The sequence below is a fragment of the Aplidium turbinatum genome, chromosome 5 (genome assembly GCF_918807975.1).
Source record: "Aplidium turbinatum chromosome 5, kaAplTurb1.1, whole genome shotgun sequence".
Lineage (NCBI taxonomy): Eukaryota > Metazoa > Chordata > Ascidiacea > Aplousobranchia > Polyclinidae > Aplidium > Aplidium turbinatum.
In genome coordinates this window covers 38,521,803-38,543,755 of record NC_137476.1, presented here as the reverse complement: position 1 = coordinate 38,543,755, position 21,953 = coordinate 38,521,803, and the positions used below count along the sequence as shown (strand labels likewise).

Sequence of the window (21,953 nt, the reverse complement as noted above, 5' to 3'; positions counted from 1 at the left end):
TTAGGAAGAATTGTTTTACGAAGAATTAATTTTACGAACAATTGTTGTACGAACAATTGCTTACGAACAATTGCTTTACGAACAATTGCTTACGAACAATTTGTCGGACACCGAAAAATTACCTGAGTTTGAATCTAAGCTAATCAAAAGCGCCATGTATTGGGTTAAATGATCTCAAAACTGAAAATTAAGACCACCATTTCACTTTGTTCTCATCATGTGCGTGGTGTTGTTCCCTAAGGGTTGTTTCTGCATTGAAATGCTTAGGATGTTGAATCATGACAAGCAGAATGAGTTTTTTTGTAGTAGTCTGCAATATACGCGATTTCTTTCAGTCTCCTTTTATAGACTAGGCTATACCGACTTACCCATTTTGAACAGATCCCCTTTTATAAGGTTTGTAGTCAAACTTCTTATAAGAAAGGAATAATTTACTCTCAAATCGAAAGTTTGTTTCAGTGTCAGTCATAAGGTTGGCAATTTATTAAACCTATGACCAGACTTGGCATCGAGCTCAGGTCTACAACTCCCAATATTTCCAGACAAACTGACCGAGCGGCGAGCGCTAATGCCTGCTTGGCGCTATTATTCATTAAACTTTGCAAAAAAGTAAAATTGCTCTATTTGTGTCACCAGATGATAATTAAAATGTTGTTTCTGCTTGAAGTTTTGTTTTTAATTATTGCTCAACAAAGCGACTTTGTCAAGACGCAGGTGACAATGTCCTGTAATGTTCCCATCGGCTTGAGAGGCTTGAAAGGTGAGTGCCTTAAATAAGAGTTGCCAAATAAAGTCCTAGCCATCAAACCTAACTGGGTCCCAGTGAAAAATCCAGTCGGCACCTGGGATTGTAGGCATTGTCGGCAGCAGTGGCCGAGTGGTTAGCGCGTTGGGCTCGCAGTCGAGAGCCTGCATGTTCGACTCCAGCCACCCGCACTTGCTGTTGTTTCTCTGGTCAAGAAACTTTACGATAATTGCCTCTACCCAGTGATCGATTTCGAGTAATGGGTCGTACTAAATTTAAGTCATAAGTAGAGTAGACAACCGGAAACAGACATTGCCGTCGGCTGCAGCGTGGGTCAGGTGTACGTCGGAAGGCGTACACCGATGCATAGCGCTCAAGTCCGTTTTCCCGCAATGCATGATAAAGATATGACAAACAAACATTGTAGGCATGCCATGTGGGTTATTTATCGGCCACAAATGAACATTTTAACAGCTTCTTGAAAACAAGAAGTTAACCCTTGCAGTGCTTTATCCTCTGTGTTGGGTAGCAAGGCTGCATCATCAGCAAACAGCAGTTCATAGATTAGTTGTGTTTTTGTAAGTGCTCTAAGACGCCGAAGGTCGAACAGAGAGATATTAGTACGGTAGCGAATGTAGATACCATCATCATCTGAAAGATTTTTTACAAGCTTTTGGAGCATTGCAGTTAAGATGCTACGTAATGTTGGTGCTAAAACACAACCTTGTTTAAAATCGTTTGATATGTTAAAAGTGCAGATAGGTCATTTCCATGTTGAACTTGGTCGTGTTGGTTTGTGTGCAGCTGGATGATCACGCTGAGAAATTTTGGAAGACAGCTTAATCGTTCCAAGATATTCCGGAGTCCATTTCGACTCACTGTGCCAAAAGCTTTGGTGATGTCGACAAAGGTGATGAAGAGGGCTTTGTTCCCAATATTCTTCTTGTAACTTAAGGAGAACAAATACCGTGTCTATAGTGCTTCTATTTGCTCTAAATCCGCATTGTAATTCTGGGAAATACTCTTCGATTATGAGAAGTAGCCTGTTTAAAAGCATTCGGATAAAGATTTTACCGGCAGTTGATAGAAGGGTGATTCCACGGTAGTTAGAACAGTCAGATCTTTGTCCTTTGTTTATGTTTTAGCCTACAGGGTAATGATGATTGCATCACGTAGGTCTTGATGTATAGTTTGTTGTTATCCCAGCAGACAATAAAAAGTGCATGGAGTTTTGTGTGTAACAGAGGTCCACCGTGTTTCTAGATCTCTGATAGTATGCGATCTATACTTGCAGCTTTTCCACATTTTAACTGGTTTACCTCATTGATTGTTTCTTCTAACGTGATGACATTGTCCAGCTCAGTTTTAATTGGCAGGTGAAAAATACGACAGAAAAGTGAGTCCTCAACTATACGGTCGGTACAGGTCAAAAAGCATGTAAGTTGAACATAAAGAAATAGTCTACACGTTTTTAGAAAAAAATTCACACTTAGGCTATGCAAAAAAAACAGTAGGCTACTTTAAGTCCAAATCATCATCATCATCATCATAATCCATCGTCGGTTTGTTCCCCACTAGTGGGGGTGGCCGATTGTTTCCGCGCAGCAATTGTCTTAATCCCTTTTCTCCATTTCACCCTGTCCCTTGCATCTTCCTCCTTCAGTCCGACTTTTTTAAACTCATCCTTCACTTGTTGTTTCCACGTTCTTCTTGGACGACCGCGTTTCCTCTTCCCATCCACCTTTAGATCTAGTGCCTTTCTAAGAAAACTTCCTTCCTCCCTCCTTATCACATGTCTATACCATCTTACTCCATTTGCCCTTGCCAGTTGGTCTATGGTCTCTCTCATCTCTAGCATATCCAACAATTCTTCAGTCCTTTTTTCCCTTCTCGTTTTCACCCCACACATTGCTCTCACCATTGACCTTTCCGTTCTTCTCAGGATTGCCAGTTCACTCTCTCTCAATACCCATGTCTCGCTACCATATAGCATTGCAGGCCGCACACAGCTCCGATATACTTTTCCTTTCATCCTTAGTGAAAATTTTCTGCCATGCAACATTTCCCCACATTCCCTGAACTTTGCCCAGCCCAATCTTGCCCTTGTTGTCACCGCTGCTTCACATCCACCACTTCCATTTATCCGATCACCCAGATAACAGAAGTCTGTCACTGTTTCGATGCCATGGCAGAACTCATCATCATGGCCTTCCACTTCGGTAGGCACTTTAACATTACCCACTGGTCGAAGAGGTATGCAATCATGCGTGACATGTTCAATCAATATTTGTGTTTTAGTCACAATTTCGACTTGTTAAAGTGGCTACCATTAAGATCCTTCTTGCACTCAGTTCAGTTGCAGAAGAAAAAATAGTATTAGCAGAGGGTGGGAATCGAACCCACGAAATCGAAATTACTATACTCCTCTGCCCTAACCATTAGGCAACGGTGGTTGTGGTGAAGCATTCAGTTAAATTTCCTTGTATCAAAATTTTTGATCAGAATATCACGTCACGAGTCACATGACTGAAATCAGCTGAATCGCGAATAAACATTTCACGCATGATTGCGTACCTCTTCTGTAGTGTAAAGGCATAATACATGTTATGCCCTGAGACGCCACGCAATGGTAATTACGCAGCACTGTGCGCGTACCTGCCGTTGGGCGACGCAAGGACTGCTACGTGAGCGATGACTGAGGTTTTTGTGGTCATTCGAGACTAACACAACATGGTGTCAGAAGTGGGATTCGAACCCACGCCTCCATCCGGAGTATAGTATGTAGGACTATAGTTGTGTCTTACTAGTGCATATTGTTTTAATTTACCATATTTCCTTGAAAGTGTCTTACGATAGGAAAGTTGACAACGTTCCGCGAAGTTTCATGATTGTTTGACTTGTATACATGAGACTGGCTCACAGAAGCTTCACTGATCTTATTTAATACCGTACCCTATTATCTTCCCATGAACCGTGTGAAAACTTATTCTGTTTATTGTACTGTATTTGCAATGTGTGGTTATACACCTGTTTCTGTATGATGTCTTTACAGTACCTCGATGCTTGGGCGGAGATGTAGTGTAAAGGCATAACACATGTTATGCCCTGAGACGCCACGCAATGGTAATTACGCAGCACTGTGCGCGTACCTGCCGTTGGGCGACGCAAGGACTGCTACGTGAGCGATGACTGAGGTTTTTGTGGTCATTCGAGACTAACACAACATCGACCAGTGGGTAATTACCCACTTGGTCATTACCCACATTACCCACTTCGACCAGTGGGTAATGTTAAAGTGCCTACCTTCCACTTCATTCTTTCCTTTACTGCATTTCCCACAAACAAAACACTTCGCCAATCTTGTTGCAGCTCTCTTGACATTAGCACATCTTGCATGTATCCACTTTCCACATTCCTTGCATTGCATTGAATTTCTCATCACTCTCTTGCCACATATTCCACAGGGATCTACTTTGCTCTCAACAACTGTTCCTTCTGCTCCACTCACCATCACTTTTGTTTTTTCAAGATTCACCTTCATACCCTTGGTTTCAAATGCTTCTTTCCATTTCTCAAACTTTCTCCCCATTCCCTCCATACTATTACTTGTCAAGACCAGGTCGTCTGCATACAAAATTTCACTCAATAAGCCTTCCCTCACTCCTTCAGTTACAACGTCAACCACAATAGCAAATATCAGAGGTGACAAAACTGATCCCTGGTGTACACCAACCTTCACAGAAAACTCGTTTGAATAATTTGATCCAACTCTCACTTTTGTTCTTGCATCCTCATACATAGACATCACAGCTCTCACTAATACCTCCGGTATACCTCTTTTCCTCATTGCCCATTCCATCACTTTCCTTGGTACTCTGTCAAATGCCTTTTCTAAGTCGACGAAACACATATATAGTTTTCTCTGCTTCTCTCGGTATTCCTCCTGCATTCTTCTCAATATAAACAGAGCATCCACTGTACCTTTTCCTTGCATAAATCCAAACTGCATATCATTTAATTTCACCAATGTTCTTAACCTCTTTTCTAGTATTCGCTCCACAATTTTCATTCCATGCTCTAGTAGTTTTACACCTCTATATGCACTGCAACTTCTCACATCCCCTTTTCTCTTGAACAGTGGAACAACAATACTATGCTTCCACTCCTCCGGCATTCCCTCTCCATCTAATACCCTTTGGCTAAGTTGTAGCATTACTTCAATTCCCAACTCTCCACTTGCTTTTATCATCTCTACGCTCACTTCTGATGGACCAGCTGCTTTATGCAGTTTCATTTGTCCCATTGCCTCCACCACTTCATCACGAGTAACCTTTCCCATTGGACCCTCCACCAGATCAACCTCTGTCATATGATCCCATACATTCTCCTTATTCATAACATTTTCCATATGTTCCTTCCACACTTCTCCTCTGCTTTCCGGGCTGAAATGCAACTTCCCATCTCCACTCCTTATACATCTTCCCCCTACAATATCTTTCCCATCCTTTTTCATTTGCTTTATGAGTCTGAATACTTTGTTTTGGCTTTCCCACATTTTATTAAGTTCCTCCTCAGGACCATTCTTCATAGCTCTTGCAACAACCCTCTTTGCCTTCTTTTTCATACTCTTATACTTCTTTTTATTCTCTTCTGACCCATTTTTGCGCCACTGCTTGTATGCATCTCTTTTCTGTGAAATCGCATGCTTCACCTCCTCATCCCACCACCATGTGTCCCCACGATCCCTCCTCAGTTTCTTTTTCCCACATACTTCATCACATGCTGCTAGGACACCTTTCTGAAATGAAGCCCACAAATCCTGCGCACTCATGTTTACCAGCTCTTTTGCTCTTTTCACAAACTTAATTCTCGTTTCTTTTTCCTCCAGTTTCCACACATTTCTCACAAAAACTCGTTCTTTCTTCACAATTTTCTTCACTTTTTTCATATTTAAGTCTCCTCCCAGCTAGAAATTTCACGTGTATTACACGTAGATTCTACGTACCTTGGGTCGTGCATTATACGTTAATTTTCACGTATAATACACGCATATGTGTCGACCCTATTTCGCGTGTATTACACGTATATTTGGTGGTGGATTTTACGTGTTTTACACCCGCATTACACCTAATTTCCTCGTATCTGACACGTAGATTCTACGTTCCTTGGGTTGTGTATTATACGTTAATTTTCATGTATAATCACGCATATGTGTCGACACTATTTCACGTGTATTACACGTATATTTGGTGGTGGATTTTACGTGTTTTACACCCGCATTACACCTAATTTCCTCGTATCTGACACGTAGATTCTACGTTCCTTGGGTCGTGTATTATACGTTAATTTTCATGTATAATCACGCATATGTGTCGACACTATTTCACGTGTATTACACGTATATTTGGTGGTGGATTTTACGTGTTTTGCACCCGCATTACACCTAATTTCCTCGTATCTGACACGTAGATTCTACGTTCCTTGGGTCGTGTATTATACGTTAATTTTCACGTATAATGCACGAGACTATTTCACGTGTATTACACGTATATTTGGTGGTGGATTTTACGTGTTTTTACACCCACATTCTACCTAATTTCCGCGTACCGTATCTGAAATCAACAATTTAACACATTTGTATTTATTTAACACATTTGTATAACACATATTGTTATAAGAGGCTACTGTCCAATTGTGACCCTTCTAGCACTCATTCGGAGAGTTAATGCTTGTTTTAACCTTATTTGGAATTAGAGAAGAAAAAGAGAAATAGCAGTGGTGGGAATCGAACCCGCGTCAATGAAATGACTACTTTCTAGCCCTAACCTTAACCCCTAAGCCAACCAGCTGACAAAAAATCCATCACTTAATTTGCTTTCTATCATCTTCTTTTCGCCATTTTTACGTCACTTAAACCGGAGCTTATGATTGGTTGGCGGTTTCATTCTAGTCATTTTTAGTGGCAGAATTTCGACTTGTTAAAGTGGCTACCGTACCAAAGCTTAGTAAGTAATTGTTTAATATCAGTAAGCGAGACCACTTAAATTTACACTAAGAACTATCGTTAAAAGATCACATTAATTTGCGACTAAAAATGTCATGAAGTTTCCTTTTTACATAAAGTAATAAAAACGTGTAAAGACACCTACAAAAACACATAATCTAACTTATATCCTAAAAAATGCGGAGGAGCTTGGTTGACACCAATCCACTTGAGTGGAGAATTCTTTCTGTTTATACCGTCCTTGGGAGGTAGTTTTACCTAACACAGATTAAAAATTGCCCAAATGAACGAAAGAACTTCAACACGTTTAATATACGTGGAAAACACGTGTTACTTTTCAACAGATGGAAACGTGCAATACACGTGGAAACAACATATAATCAACATTCAAAAAATTCCGGTAAAACATCCTTCTGCTGGGGTAAACATTTTTTCTCTTTTGTATGCCCTCTTCTGGGTGTGATTTTACCTTATATACCTTAAAAATTAGTCAAATAATCATAGGATTTTGAACACGTGTAATATACGTGGAAAACACGTGTTATTTTTGCAAGAGTTATATTCACAAAATAATCCCTGATAAAACTTCTAGAATCATATTTACACACTAGTCATACTAAATGATAGCTAAAATATGTCTCTAAAATATTGTTTTTTAAACAAGTGAATTTTTGTTGGTGTACACAAACTCCTTAATAACACCTGAATTCTACCTAAGATACCATACTACCTAAAATCAACCAAAAATCAACGTGTAATATACGTAGCTTTCTAGCTGGGCTACTACTAGTCTATGCTGCAACTCCCACGGAATTACTTTCACATTCTTCAAGTACTTTCTCTGTTCCTGCCCAACCACAATAAAATCAATTTCCGACTCATGTCCTCCTGATCTGTAAGTCACCTTCCTTTTCTCTTTCTTTTTAAACCATGTGTTGGCAATACAAAGTTTCCTTTCATCACAAAATTCAAGTAGCATTCTTCCTTCCATGTTTCTCTCCCCAAAACCATACCCTCCATGAATGCCCTCGAACCCATTTGCTTGTTTTCCAACATGCTCATTAAAATCTCCTAATCCAAACACCAACTCTTTTGAACTCCGTAAATCCCATTCCTCTGCCAAAACATCATAAAAACTTTCCTTTTCTATGTAATCCCTACCACTTTGGGGTGCATATGCACAGATTAGCCTCACTACCTCCTGTTCAAAAGCAAGTACCATTGTCATCACTCTGTCACTCCTTCTTCTAACTTCTATTACTTTCTCACATAATTCCTCTTTTACCAAGAAACCAACACCACCGATTCCTGTGTTATTTCCTGACCACCATAACTTATATCTCCTCTCATTGACACCTAAAAACCGCGCTGACTGTCCCCTCCATCTTACTTCCTCTAGGCCACATATATCCACCCTTCTTTTTCTTAGTTCTTCACATATTTCAGTTTCTTTACCACACAAACTTCCCACATTCCAGCATCCGATTCTAACACCATAATCTTTTTTCAATGTTTTTTCTGGGAGGAGATCCCCCAGACCCTCCGCGAAGGGTCAAATCGTTTTTGTTAAATTTCTCAAAAACAGCAACAAGCAAGAGACGATTAGGCTACTGAGTAGCCTATGCTTAATCATCACGTGGCAACATACTAAAGTGTGTCACAAAAGGCGAAAATTGCTTCGTCTCCTGCTGATTTCAAGAAATATAAAAAAACATCGAATGCCGATATCTCAAAGCCCATTTTGTGACTTAGGTAATCTACCGTACTTTCTGTTTTCATCTCTTCAGTTCGGCTATTGACCACTTTGTAGTTAATTTCGCTAATTTTGTGAATTTTCTGTGATTTTCATAAAGTTAAATTTCAAGTGCTGTGATAACTCTTAAAATTAGAAGCATCAGCAACGATTTGTCATAACAGGGTCTCTATATCGTTTTATTTCTGAAATTAGAGTTGGTAATTGCAGAAAAAAGATAACCTATAGGCCTACAGTAATTTTGACAAGAAAACTTTAAACTTGATCTTTATACCACCCATCAGACTTTTATGTTTTGTTTGGACTAAAGAAGCTATGACAACTCAGCAATTACATTTCAGCCACTGCCAAGTCAGCAAATGAGATTTACGTGCTCACGTTGGACTTGCTTGGTCATTGTTTGCTAAACTGCATTTGCTGACTTGTGACATGTCAAGTTTCGGCATGCTCAGTTGTCGCTTGCTCAGTTGTCACTTGCTCAATTGCCGCTTGCTGAGTTGTCGCTTGCTCAGTTGTCACTTGCTCAGTTCACAACTGCTGATTTGTAGGAGACTCGTTGTACCAATGCGGAAGAGAATTGGTTTGCTGTGTATCACCTGATTGATTATAGCCTATGTTTCAACCTTGATTGATTATAGCCTAGGTTTCAACCTTGATTGAATTTTCTGCATTGAGCAGCGGAAGCTCCGTTAGATAGCTAGACATTCGCTCTTTCTTCTTGTCTGGGAGGGCTGTAGGCCTACTCACAGAGAAAGAAGTGCTATTCAGTCGCATAATTATTCATTAGGCGTTCTGACTTCATCATTATTCGAAATTATGATCTCATGCGAGAGTCTGGATGTTTGTAGACGCCATTAAATTTAAAAGCTTTGCTTCAAAATAGAAGTTTGGCAGTTGAAATTGAATTCTTTTGACTATTGAAGGAGTCCAGCCATAGCCTAACTTGATGACTCTACTGAGGTAGCTTTTTATTACTTATTAGCAGTGTTGTACGCGTCAATGAAATAAATTGACAGCGTCAGCGCGAATTGCCTAAAAACTTTACGGCGTAAAGTACTGCTTCAGCTCTCAAAGAAATTGATGGAGTCAGCGTCAGCGCTAATTTCTAGCGCTATTTTAGCCAGGGTCTCACAAAACGGAAGTATTTCAACCAAGTTTAGGCTTAACAATAGCTATGAATAAAGAGCAGGTAGGCTATTGTGTTTTGAGACTGTATTGTAATTAGCCGCTTGGCCTATTAGTTATTTCATTGTAGAAACAGAAGCATTTCAAAACGTTTGTCTGACAATCTGCTGCGTTAGGGACGCATAATGTCCTTTCCAAGTGAAAACATGTGTTCCACAGCAGCGCTGGATGGTATTGGTGTGTTGTATTTCAAAAACAAGCCTTGAAAACGTTCACTGTTCCAAGCGATGGGTGATGGATGGTTTAGCATATCATAAAAAACAAGATATCATATTTGTAGGTATGCCAGATTTGGCCAATGAATCTTTTGCAGCCCCCTTATATGGCCTGATTTGTTAGCCTACATTTTGCAACACGTCTCCAGATTTTTCGAACTTTTGGTTAATGTCTGAGTAAAATTTTTAAAAATCACATTTTAACATCTTTTGCTCTCGTTCCCAAGTAATTGAAAAATAAGACTGCATTTTGTTTATTTACTGTTCCAAGCGTGCTGTGATGGTTTAGCATATATAAATTTTTTAAAGAGGTCCGCTGCAACAAAATCACTCTTTTCAGGGGCATAGAGCTCTTGAAATAAAGTATCTTCAACCTCCGCGATGACATTCATTGATTTTTCGCTTTCTTTCTCTGATCCTTCGTTCTCGATACTGCTCACGATATGAGTAATCACCATTTGGCGAACTTCTTCCGCTTGTATTCCAAGTAGCCATTCCAACCAACGCGAAAGCTGTTAATTCGGATGAGTTGCGCTGGCCAAAATACATTATGAAACTCTCATTGTGAAACGATATAACAAAGAATGACGCATAGCGCTTGACGCTTAAAATCGGCAAAATAGTTGACGGCGCTGTCACTTCCGTCAATTAAAAAAAAAAGACGGCGCTAGCCTCAGCGTCAACAAAAAGTTGACGCCGTCAACGTACAACACTCCTTATTAGAGTTCCTGCTATTGTGGTTATGGACTCATAGATGCAATCGCTTAATTGAAAGATAAGCCAGAGTAATTACCCACAATGCATTGCAGGAGACCCAGGGCCAAAAGGAAGTGGCGGAAACTGCGATTATTGTAGATCGTCGGTGCGTTTGTTAGAAGATAGATTATCGAAATTAGAGTCGAGGACTCTTACTTTACCGACAAGTCAGTTTTAACATTATATTTGTCTGTTAATTTGTTCAGAGTTAGGCCTACACTGTCGCTGGCAATGTCAATCAAACAACTGTTCACGTAGCTAGGGCCTGTAAAGATGGCAGGAGATACATTTGGACACAGCATACGTTTTAGGATATTTAGCCTAATGTAGCGTTATAGTTTCTCCGTTTGCGTTTTATCCATGTTTTGATATCAATCCCTGATTTGTTTTTGCCGGAAGCTCATTTTTCTTTGAAATTCTCACTAATTAGCTTATATTTGCACTTTCACTTACTCGAAGTATTGTTTTAGGCTACTTCTTTTAAAGAAACGGCTTGTTTTGGATCCTGGGGTCTTCTTTGCACCGATCTCAGATTATCCTCACACGGCCCTGCTGGAGTTGAAGTTGCACATTTCATTCCTGCATGATTGGAACTTTTGTGTGAAGAAATCATATTTGTAAAGTTCAAACTTCTACTTGGGTTTGGTAGTAAAGGATATGTACATCATCAGTGGAGGATATGTACATCATCAGTGGAGGATATGTAACTCGTCAGTGGAGGATATGTACCTCATCAGTGGAGGATATGTACCTCATCAGTGGAGGATATGTACATCATCAGTGGAGGATATGTACATCATCAGTGGAGGATATGTAACTCGTCAGTGGAGGATATGTACCTCATCAGTGGAGGATATGTACTTCATCAGTGGATTATATGTACCTCATCAGTGGAGGATATGTACATCATCAGTGGAGGATATGTACATCATCAGTGGAGGATATGTACCTCATCAGTGGAGGATATGTACCTCATCAGTGGAGGATATGTACCTCATCAGTGGAGGATATGTACCTCACCAGTGGAGGATATGTACCTCATCAGTGGAGGATATGTACCTCATCAGTGGAGGATATGTACCTCATCAGTGGAGGATATGTACCTCACCAGTGGAGGATATGTACCTCATCAGTGGAGGATATGTACATCATCAGTGGATTATATGTACATCATCAGTGGAGGATATGTACATCATCAGTGGAGGATATGTACATCATCAGTGGAGGATATGTATTTCATCAGTGGAGGATATGTACCTCATCAGTGGAGGATATGTACCTCATCAGTGGAGGATATGTACCTCATCAGTGGATTATATGTACCTCATCAGTGGAGGATATGTATCTCATCAGTGGAGGATACTTCCTCATGAGTGGAAGACATGTACATCATCAGTGGGGGGGTATGTATTTCATCAGTGGAGGATATGTACCTCATCAGTGGAGGATATGTTTCTCATCAGTGAAGGATATTTTCCTCATCAGTGGAGGAAATGTTTCTCATCGGTGAAGGATATTTTCCTCATCAGTAGAAGATACGTTCCTCATCAATTGAAGATACGTGCATCATTTCCTGAAATACATGAAAGTTGTTGCTGGTCACTAGCGGAGTGATGGGATCGAACCATCGACTCTAGGAAGGATGCTGGTTCGATTCTCGATGGATACGTCTATGTGCGACACCAAGAATATTGGCGACATTTTGTCTAATAGCAAGAATCCTCCATTGCTACGGTGATGCAAACGTACAAACAAAAATCGTTTTCATTAACGGACAGCTTCCGCTGCTTTCTTTTTGTTGTGAAGGTCAACCGAGATTTTTCCAAGTAAAACGAACGAAGTTTTTACCACTCCTTTCAATACACAAACGGGAGCAAACTTCTGTAGACATAGAAGACTTAAACTTATTAGTCCTAGGGAAATATCGATAGGCACATTAACTGTATCAAGTTCAGTAATTTTGTTCAGCTTTTCCTTCATTTTCTACAGTTCCTTATGAAAGTGACACATCTTACCAGAGATATTTATTCTTTTGGGAACTTTCTTAACCTATTCAATGTAGAGTAGCTTAGTTGAAACTTATATTGCATTCTAAGGACTGCTCTCCATGCAGCGGCAATTAGTGGATGGAATAATTCTCTGATAACAATATTTCAACAATCGGAAAACTTCACTCTGCCAATCTCGGTAACCGGACCTGCGTTAAACTCAAATGCCTCTACAAGTATGCGAAACTACGAGGAATAACCTATCAAGGCTTTGTCAGTCCGAGGATAAAGATTCAAAACCAGTCAACCAATCAACATGATTTCCACAACTTTTTGGTAAACTCTACATGGTAACTTTAGTCCAGAATCTTTTTCTAGCATAGGCTACCAATGTTAGAACTTCTTTTTCAACCAACGTTAAGGTTAATTGTTAATCAACGTTAAGGTTAATCAACCAACAGTTTAATGCATACGCAATTGGTCAATTCGGTACTCATGCAATGATGCAATCTATATAAGTTATAATCAATATGCAATCAATAAGATGATTCCAACTGTGAATCTCAAATATCAACATCGGCGGTTGATGGTTTCAACAACAACACAAAAGTTTGATGACGTTTTGATGGGTGCAGTTCTAACCAAAGGAAACTCATCTTAAAGAATCCCACAAGGCCCAAATTCTTCTTCAACATACTGAGCTGATGAGCGATGTCTTTTCCAAAGTTCTACTTCATTAAAACCTACTATTATTTCCGAAGGTCGTTTGATGAGCTCGCTGTAGCCTACAATTTGTCCATTTTCGTTCACAATAACTGAAGTTTGGAACCTCTCAGGAAGCACCGGCGTACAAGGACCACCTGGCGACTGCTCCTACTGTAGGGACTCCCTCTACCGGCTGGAGTCTAGACTGCGTGACTTGGAGACACATGTCGCCCGTTCAGGTTGGTCGCTTGTGGATGACATTTCAAACAATTAGAAACGTTGTTGATACATATTTCATTCATACGCAGCAAGTGATAGAAAGCCGTACGAAAAAAAAAGAAAATATCCGATTGGAAAATACCCACTCGGAAAATATCCCCAAAGAATTATAAATATTTCCCACTCTGATTATTTTCTGTATGGATTTTTTCCGTGTAAATTTTCTCCCGACGTTTTCAGCAATAAGCATGTAGCTGCATGTTAAATCTTCATGCATTGCTACCGCGTCAATTTCTGAGCATGCCCCCTTGTTTATTTTCTACAAGTATTGCTCAGATTTAGAGATTTGGAAGAAACTTTTGTTTTGCAGGTAGCGCTGCCACTAGCTCACCCATAGTTTGGGGTGGAGGGAGCTCTTCGGTGTCTGGAATCATTCCTATAAACCCTCCACCGGGCACAGGAAGCATCGGGTACTGCGACCACCTTTACAACGCGCGACTGGGAAGGGATGGTGTTTATGACATCACTTCCCAAGGAAGGGTGATCGAAGTCTATTGTGACTTTCAGCATGACGGACACAATTGGCTGGTAATGTTAGTTCAAATATTATAATCATAGGTGGGCAAAGTTACTTACAAAAGTAACTAAGTTACAGTTACTTGGCCAAAATAGTAACTGAGTTACCGTTACAGTTACCGATTTTAAAAAGTAACTAGTTACCGTTACTAGTTACTTTCAGTTACTCACAAATCTGAACATAAAATTCTGCACCTGGCCAGCTCTGCATGCAAGTCCAGTTTAACCGCAATGTTTGATATATAGCCTAGTGTTAGAGCCATCCATGCTAACATAACAGCACAAGTACAAAACCAACAAGGTTTTATTTAAAAAAAATACTCATTAGCTTATATGTTTATTTCCTTTGAGAAATACGAGCATTTCAAAGTGCTCGTCACACAAGCCTGCCCTTTTGGGCTTTAAAATGTCCTTGCCCAATCGTCGTCGTCGTGTGAGCCTCTGGGGCCGAGAATCTATTCTTTTACCGCCCCAGATTCACGATGTTCCCCGGACTACACTGGAAGGCTACTAGAGAGCAGCCAGTCTGCTTTCATAATTCATGACACGCAGACCTTCCACTCCGTTAGGTGGCTTGAAGATGTTACAGTCATTGATGATGTCCGCCCCGATAGTTCAATTGGTTAGCGCGTCACTTCTGGAACGAAGAATCTTCAAGATCAAGCGGCACTGGTTCGACTCTCAGGGCATGCGCTTGAGCAACGCAGGTTAAGAACTGCTCTCCATTTAGCGGCATCTAATAGATGGAATAATTTCCCGGCAACGAGACTTCAACAATCGGAAACTTCACTCTGTCAATCTCGGTGACCGGGCTTGCGTCGGTGATTTAAAGCCTTTAGTCTACTCTACAAGTATGCGAAACTGCCAGGATTAAGTCCTGCAAGAAGCTTTCCCAGTCCGAGGATAAAGATTTAATCAATCAATGATGTGGTCTGTTCCTCGGCACCACATTCACAGGAGGAGGAAGAGGCCATTTCCCATTGGTGCATGGTTGAGCGGAAAAGCCTCACGCCCGCACGGAGACGGTTGAGGCGTATCCATGCCTGTCTTGGTAGTGTCAGGTCGATGGAGCGTGTGTCGGCGATGAACGAATAAAGTCTGGTGATGAACAAGTGCTGCAATGAAAACAATATTTCTACTGCAGCACTTGACGGAATGGGAGTGTTATGTTTTTAAAACAGTTTTTTCATCGGTCCAATTGTGAATCTGGATCCGCTTAACTTGTCTTCAGGGTCCGCTTCCAAATACTCCTGTAACAGATTCAACGCGCATTGCTTTTGTCACGATTTCTTTCTATCTCTTACCAGGAAAAAGACTTGGAAAGGTTCAGTGACGTAGTTTAATGGGTCAAACCGAAAAGCAGTCAATTAAATGTCGAATAATTCTACTAGTGAAATGATAATCTGACTTCTTGAAAAACTTTAACGAACGGCTTCTCAAATAACTCTAATTTCGAACACAATTTATATTAGCACCAATTCTCATCTACTTGTATTCAATTACTTCAACTCTCAATCACCAAATTCTGCATCAACTACCAATCCACAACTCATAGCACAACTCTCATAATCAACTCATAATAATAATAAAACATTACACAAACTACACCACTATTTATAGTTGGTTGTTCAGTCCAGTAACTTCGAGAAGGTTACGTAAGGTTACATCATAAAGAACCATTGTTCAATCAAGCAGCATTTAAATGTAAACAACAGAAGTCTCTAGAATGTCACGTAGGGAAAATGATTCCAGAAAACACATTTTACATAATACAGATTTCGTAATCAGAGGTTACTTCAGGTCATAACCGATAATAACACATCGCACCAGAATTCTACAACCAAAACAACACGCTCGTTGAAGATACAAAGCAAGCCATCGCGAGGCATTGCACCTTGATTGTGACAGCTTTCTTTTCTTGGTTTTTGCGTAAAGTGGTGCAAAAAGTTCTACGTGGCTCTACCTACCACCATCCACTTCAGTGTCGCTGCTACTCCCCTCTTCAGCAGAGCAGTTTGCTTCTTCAATTGCTTGAAGCATGTTCTGTTTTATTTTGGTCTTCAATTCAGCAATGTCGCTTAATGATCAGGCATTAAACACAGATAGCCTAAGTCTAAATTGTGGGTGGAATGCAGTAGCAAGCTGAAAGTCGCTGTCCTCGAACCAATGACCAAATCTGGTTTGTATTGCTTCCACAAGAACGTCCACCAACGGCAAGCAAACAGCAATGCTGTTGCTGGTTTTAATGTCAGACAATCTTTTTAGAGGTATTGCAAGCGTTACACTAAATGCAATAAATTTCAACTTCTTGAAGGTAACTAACTAACTGACTGTATAAGCATCAACAAATTGCTTTTAATCGCTGCGTGTTTCTTGATGCTTATAGTCAGTCAGTTAGTTAGTTACCTTTAAGAAGTTGAAATTTACTGCATTTTTATAAATATTTTTAGGTTCCTGATGAGGGCTTAAGTTAAACTGAAAACGTTTGACTGTTAAACTCATTTGTAAATAGGCTATGTAAAATATATTATTATAATGCTCAACCCTGTTGTATTGTTGTGTCTTGCCTGTCTTTGGTACATATTGATTAATCGCCAAAAACAGTTAATTTAGTTAAATCAAAAACAGAGAGACTGTTCACCAGGCATTTGATAATAAAAGTAATTTGCGTTCTTCTGTAAGTTACGTACGATATCACAAGAACGCAAATTACTTTTATTAGCTAAATCAGTTATCAAAAATCGCCAAATCATAAATATGAAACCAAACATCTTAATATATCGCCAGATTTCTGGACTTTGGCGATAAATTCGCCAATATGGCAAACCTTCTCCACCAGACCACAAAACAAAAGTAGAACCGCGCATGCGCGGTGCTGCGCCGATACATCTGCGATAAAAATGCATTATTGCGCAAAACGCAGCAAACACGCACTAAGCAAGACACAAACACGTGCAGAGAAATAAACGGCAATTAAACACTGAAATTTCAATGCAAAAGTAACTTGTAACTGTTGAAAAAGTGCTAAAATAGGAACTAGTTACCGCGTTTCGTTACTTTTGGAAAATAGTACAGCAGAATTCGCCTATAACGGCACCTCTAGGGGATTGCAAAAACTGACGTTATAGCCGAATTGACGTTATAGACGAACTACCGCAAACTATTCCAAAACTGTCTTTTGATTAAAGAAAGAGGTGTATAATCCAGTCAGGTTTACTGTGTACCACCAAACTGACAAACGTCACGCAGAAAATACAGTAAACAAAGAAATTGTTTAAAAAAAATAACCTACAGCGAAAGGTAGGCTACAGGAAATTTGCGCAATAGGCCTACAGCTCGTTACATAGTTTATACAGTTACTGAACGTACAACTGTTGCTGTGAGTTTAAAGGTCAGCTGTAGAGTGTAGAGCTGCTTTTTACATGTGATAGTTTTCACGCGGGCAAAAAGTTAATTCAGTTAATTAAAGTCCTTGCTCCGAACGACGTAGCAAAATAAAGGGAAGACATTTTGCAAGCAGCAGCGCTAACTGGATTAAAAGACTGACCGTTCGTGGTGAAGGTGATGACTTGAAGTGACGTTATAAACGAACAAAAGACGTCTGGGGACCAATAAAGGGTGCTGTTATATGCGAATTGACGTTATAGGCGATGCTGTTGTAGCCGAACTACAATGTACGTAAAAGATAGGAATTCTGCCGGGACCGAGCGAAATGTGACGTAATAGGCGAATTGACGTTATAAACGAAGCTGCTATAGGCGAATTCTACTGTAACAAAGTTACCGTTACAGTTACTCAAAAAGTAACTAGTTACTGCCCACTTCTGGTTATAATAAAGCTGACATGTAGTGCCATAATCGATTCAAAGGTTGGACTAAACCACGTTTCGTATACATGATGCTCCTGCCAGCAAAATGTTTGCCTGACTCACAATTTAGTCCATTGCATGCACAAACCACGTTGCAAAATAATAAAAATTAACCACTGCAACTAAATTCGCGACTTCAGTTGGTTTTCAAGACTGCGTGGCCGAGTGGTGAGAACATCTACACTACGTGCATACGGTCGTCGGTTCAATACCGCTCCAAAGCACGTGCTTACATCTCCGCACTACATTGAATGAGAGCCTAAATAATTTAAAGCAGCTGACTCAATCATCGTCTCTTGTATTACGCATGTGCTTCGAAATAAAATCTACTTTGTGTTGTCACAATACGCGCAAAACAAACAATGATTTCATTTTAAAACTTTCCAGGTGTTCCAAAGACGTGAATCAGGTGGGGTGGATTTCTATCGGAACTGGGCCAATTACACGGCCGGATTTGGGGATAAAAGAGGAGAATTTTGGCTTGGTGAGAAGTTGTCTAGTTTTTCAAGCAAATTTTTCGAGGTGTCTGTTACTGTTCAAAAAGGATATTAGGCTACTCCAGCTAAATTGACAACAGTTTTTGACACATTTTTCTACATCTCTTCTTGAAAGAATCAGACAAAGTAACTTCAATGTAACTCACAAAATACTTCAACAACAAGCAGAGACATAGCTCTGGCAAACTTTAGAAAAATCCCATCACTATGCTGAAGAAAGATGATGTTGATCATCATATCTGCATTGTAGTGGCCACGTCTTTGAAATAATATATCGCAGCCCAGTGTCAGCGCCGCTTTAGTTGGTTCAATTTCAGTAGGTAGGCCTATAAAGGAACTTTTAATGGTAACTTTTGGAAAGTTACAACCCGGCTGCGTAAGTGGTTCAAAGTCTCTCATCGTTTAATTCTTGGTTCAGGATTGGAAAATCTCCACATTATTACAAGTGCCGGACCGAAGCTTTTGCGAGTTTACCTCCAAGATTGGGACGGATACAGTGCCTATGCTGACTACACGTAAGTAGACTGTAGTGAAAACATATTGAGTGATGAAAATGTAACAAGCGATAACCAGAGTGAAACAGGTTTCAAGGACTTTGCTCTCATCGTTATTCGTGTTGTTCCGACTTCACTCAGTGGCTAAATGCCTCGGTTGAGAAACTCACTACGATCTCACAGTCTTTGATGCATTCCCTCTGTGACTCCAAATCTATCCTCGCAACGAATAATACAACTATTGGATGTTTCAAAACCGAGGCTGTGTAAATATCTTGTGCATGATAACGGTGTTGCAAGCACAGCCGTGCTTGTTTACTTATCACAACAACTATTCAACAACCAAATGTTGTCTTGCAGGAACTTTCGAGTCGGCGACGCAAGTTCGGGTTACATTCTCAATGTTGGAAGTTACCATGGCAATGCAAGTATGGAAGTCCCAGTGAATTTTTTGTGGGTGATATCCCGACTAATAATATACGGATAAAAAATAAACAATAATAACAGATAACTCAACGTTTCGCCCAACTCCACACAATCTTACGGTTCCGGAAAAAGTCATGGATCCTGAGTCGACGCTTGACTGAATGTCATTGTGCGCCAACAAAGTGTCAATGGAGTTGCAGCGATTCTTATCAATTTGTTTTCATAAATTTTGTCTACCATTTAAACCTACAGGTCAAGTGCGGTCGCAAGTTTTAATTTTTATTGTGAAAAATTGGTTTCCGTTTATATAACGCAGACCATACCAAGTGCACTGCAAATTACCATTTTTACAATTTAATGAAAACCTACAATGTTTGCCTTTGCAAGAAAAGTGCGACAATGTTGCCAAGTTTAAGTTGGAGACATAGACAACGTTGAAATCAAAAACCAAATGACCCGAAAAAACTATAAATGATTTTGAATTTTCAGAGAAGTGATTTTTTGAAAAAAGGTTTGTATTTACCTTACAATCATAATCGGTCATGCCTGAATAATGCGTCGGCTACCATGAGTCTCCACAAATGAATTGTCCATAGTGCTTATTAAGTTTACAAAATCTTGGTTAGTCTATGTTGAAATTTTTTGAAGATTTCCAAACGTGGACGCCCCCGGTGCCTCTGACCAGGAAGTCGCCCCATCATTGCCGAGTGTTCAATTCAGCGTTTGCGGTAGACATGCCCGATAAATGTCATTCGCTTTTTTGATAGTTGTGATGAGGACGCCAGGGGTACACCCAAAGCGTCTCCACACTTCTTCGTTAGTGATCTTATCCATACAGTAAATTCCCATAGGTCTATAGCTTTAGTTGATATTTCCAAGAATTGTACAAATCGACATTTGCTATGAAGATCGGTCATGATGTGTTATCAAGAGTGCTGACGGTCGTGAGGGGAACACGTCTTGATAATAAAAGTAAACTGAAGGGATAAATATTTTTCAGAAACGTGCTTTTATTTTGTCACAGGCGACTCGTTATCGTATCACAATCACATGAAATTTTCTACTAAAGATCGCGACAACGACAATTGGAGCCGGAATTGCGCCATTCTTCGTCATGGAGGCTGGTGGTACAATGGATGCATTGTCTCCCATTTGAACGGAGAGTATCTAACGGGAGGAAAAGTGAATAAAAGGGGAATCTCTTGGCATCATTGGAAAAGCAGTTATTATTCTATGAAAAAGGTCGAAATGAAATTGAGGGCAAACTGATCGCGAACAATGAAAAAGAAGATGGCAACATCTTGAACAGACTTTTCAAATTTCACTCCGACATTAACAAAACAAAAGATAAATCTTTATGCTCATTGTAACTTAATGAAACAAAATCATTGCGCAAGGAAGGGCATCATCTGGAACTAACCACATTTTTTTAGAAAAGTTCATACAAAAAAACACTAGCACGATACGTCATGTGTTCGAAACCTTGCGGACAAGTGTTGGGTATTTTTACAAATTGAACTGAACACGATTATTTATAGCTCATATATCTGTGAAACGTGATTTGTAGGGTAGATTCTATGTTAATAAGGTGGATAGGTCTATGCATGTCACAGTTCTTTCCAATTCTTACCAGGAAGAGACTTGGGAAAGATTGATGACGCAGTTTATTGGAATATCAAACGTAAAACAGTCAGATAGCTGGTCGAATAGTTCTACTTGTGAGATGATAAATTTTAACGAATGGTTCAGCACTTCCAACAAATAATCAAAAATAACAGTGAATAGCAATAGATTCCAACAGTGGTAACTCTTAATCGACTTTAACGTATTTCACTGACAACTTCTCATGTATATAACTCTAATCTCGATCACAACTTATTACAGCACCAATTATCATCTACTCGTATTCAATAACTTCAACTCTCAATCAATAATGAACTAATAATATAATCAATCACGCAAATTACTCCACTATTTATAGTCGGTTTGTTTTGACTGGTAACTTTCAGAAGGTACGATAATTGGTTACATACGATAATATAATTGCAATATACCTAAAATGAAAATTGCAAGATAAGTTTGACTTTGCACTATAACTGTAGCAGCTTGCACTGTAGCAACCCATTATACGGACTGCTCTCCTTTTAGATGCAGATGAAATAGTTCACAGCCAACAACTATCGAAAACTTCACTCGTCAATCTCAGTGGTTCAAAGCCGCCGCAAGCATGTGAAACAAGGAATAACCTATCAGAGGCTTTGTCAGTCCTAAGATAAAGATTTCAAACCAACCTACCAAATGACTTTCACTAACCCAAACAGCACAACACGTATCAAAAACCGGTCTCATCCGTTTACTTATTTACAATCTTATTTCAAGCTACTGATCTTGTACAAAATATGAACAGGCTGTTTGTGCAAATAAACCTAATTGTTTCAATTTTATTTGCTTACAGGCTTTCGCAAATATAATTTAGGTCTACTCTTTGGTTTCCTGTAAAGACTGATTTCTTTCTCCCTTGT

General features: G+C 39.7%; 1 protein-coding gene across 2 annotated transcripts; it reads left to right on the top strand.

Annotated features, from left to right (window-relative positions):
* The first annotated feature begins 642 nt into the window (after positions 1-642).
* LOC145770382 (microfibril-associated glycoprotein 4-like) lies at positions 643-21,870 on the top strand. 2 transcript variants are annotated; one of them, XM_082582016.1, is made up of 8 exons: positions 644-760; positions 10,712-10,825; positions 13,483-13,590; positions 13,941-14,158; positions 18,402-18,498; positions 18,930-19,026; positions 19,366-19,433; positions 20,456-21,870. In XM_082582016.1, the coding sequence occupies exons 1-8, from the start codon at positions 649-651 to the stop codon at positions 20,698-20,700; spliced, it is 1,059 nt and encodes a 352-aa protein (XP_082438142.1). In that variant the 5' UTR covers positions 644-648; the 3' UTR covers positions 20,701-21,870. The 2 variants fall into 2 exon arrangements, with proteins under 2 accessions (XP_082438143.1, XP_082438142.1); XM_082582017.1 differs by lacking the exon at positions 10,712-10,825 and having other exon boundaries at positions 643-760.
* The last annotated feature ends 83 nt before the right edge of the window (positions 21,871-21,953 follow it).

What these genes read in the sequence shown, in the direction of transcription:
- LOC145770382 (XM_082582016.1), top strand. Translation starts at nt 649, where the DNA reads ATGTTGTTTCTGCTTGAAGTTTTGTTTTTAATTATTGCTCAACAAAGC. An exon ending in GACACATGTCGCCCGTTCAG is followed by an intron (nt 13,591 to 13,940) that starts GTTGGTCGCTTG and finishes TTTGTTTTGCAG; the next exon opens with GTAGCGCTGCCACTAGCTCA. An exon ending in AAGTTACCATGGCAATGCAA is followed by an intron (nt 19,434 to 20,455) that starts GTATGGAAGTCC and finishes ATTTTGTCACAG; the next exon opens with GCGACTCGTTATCGTATCAC.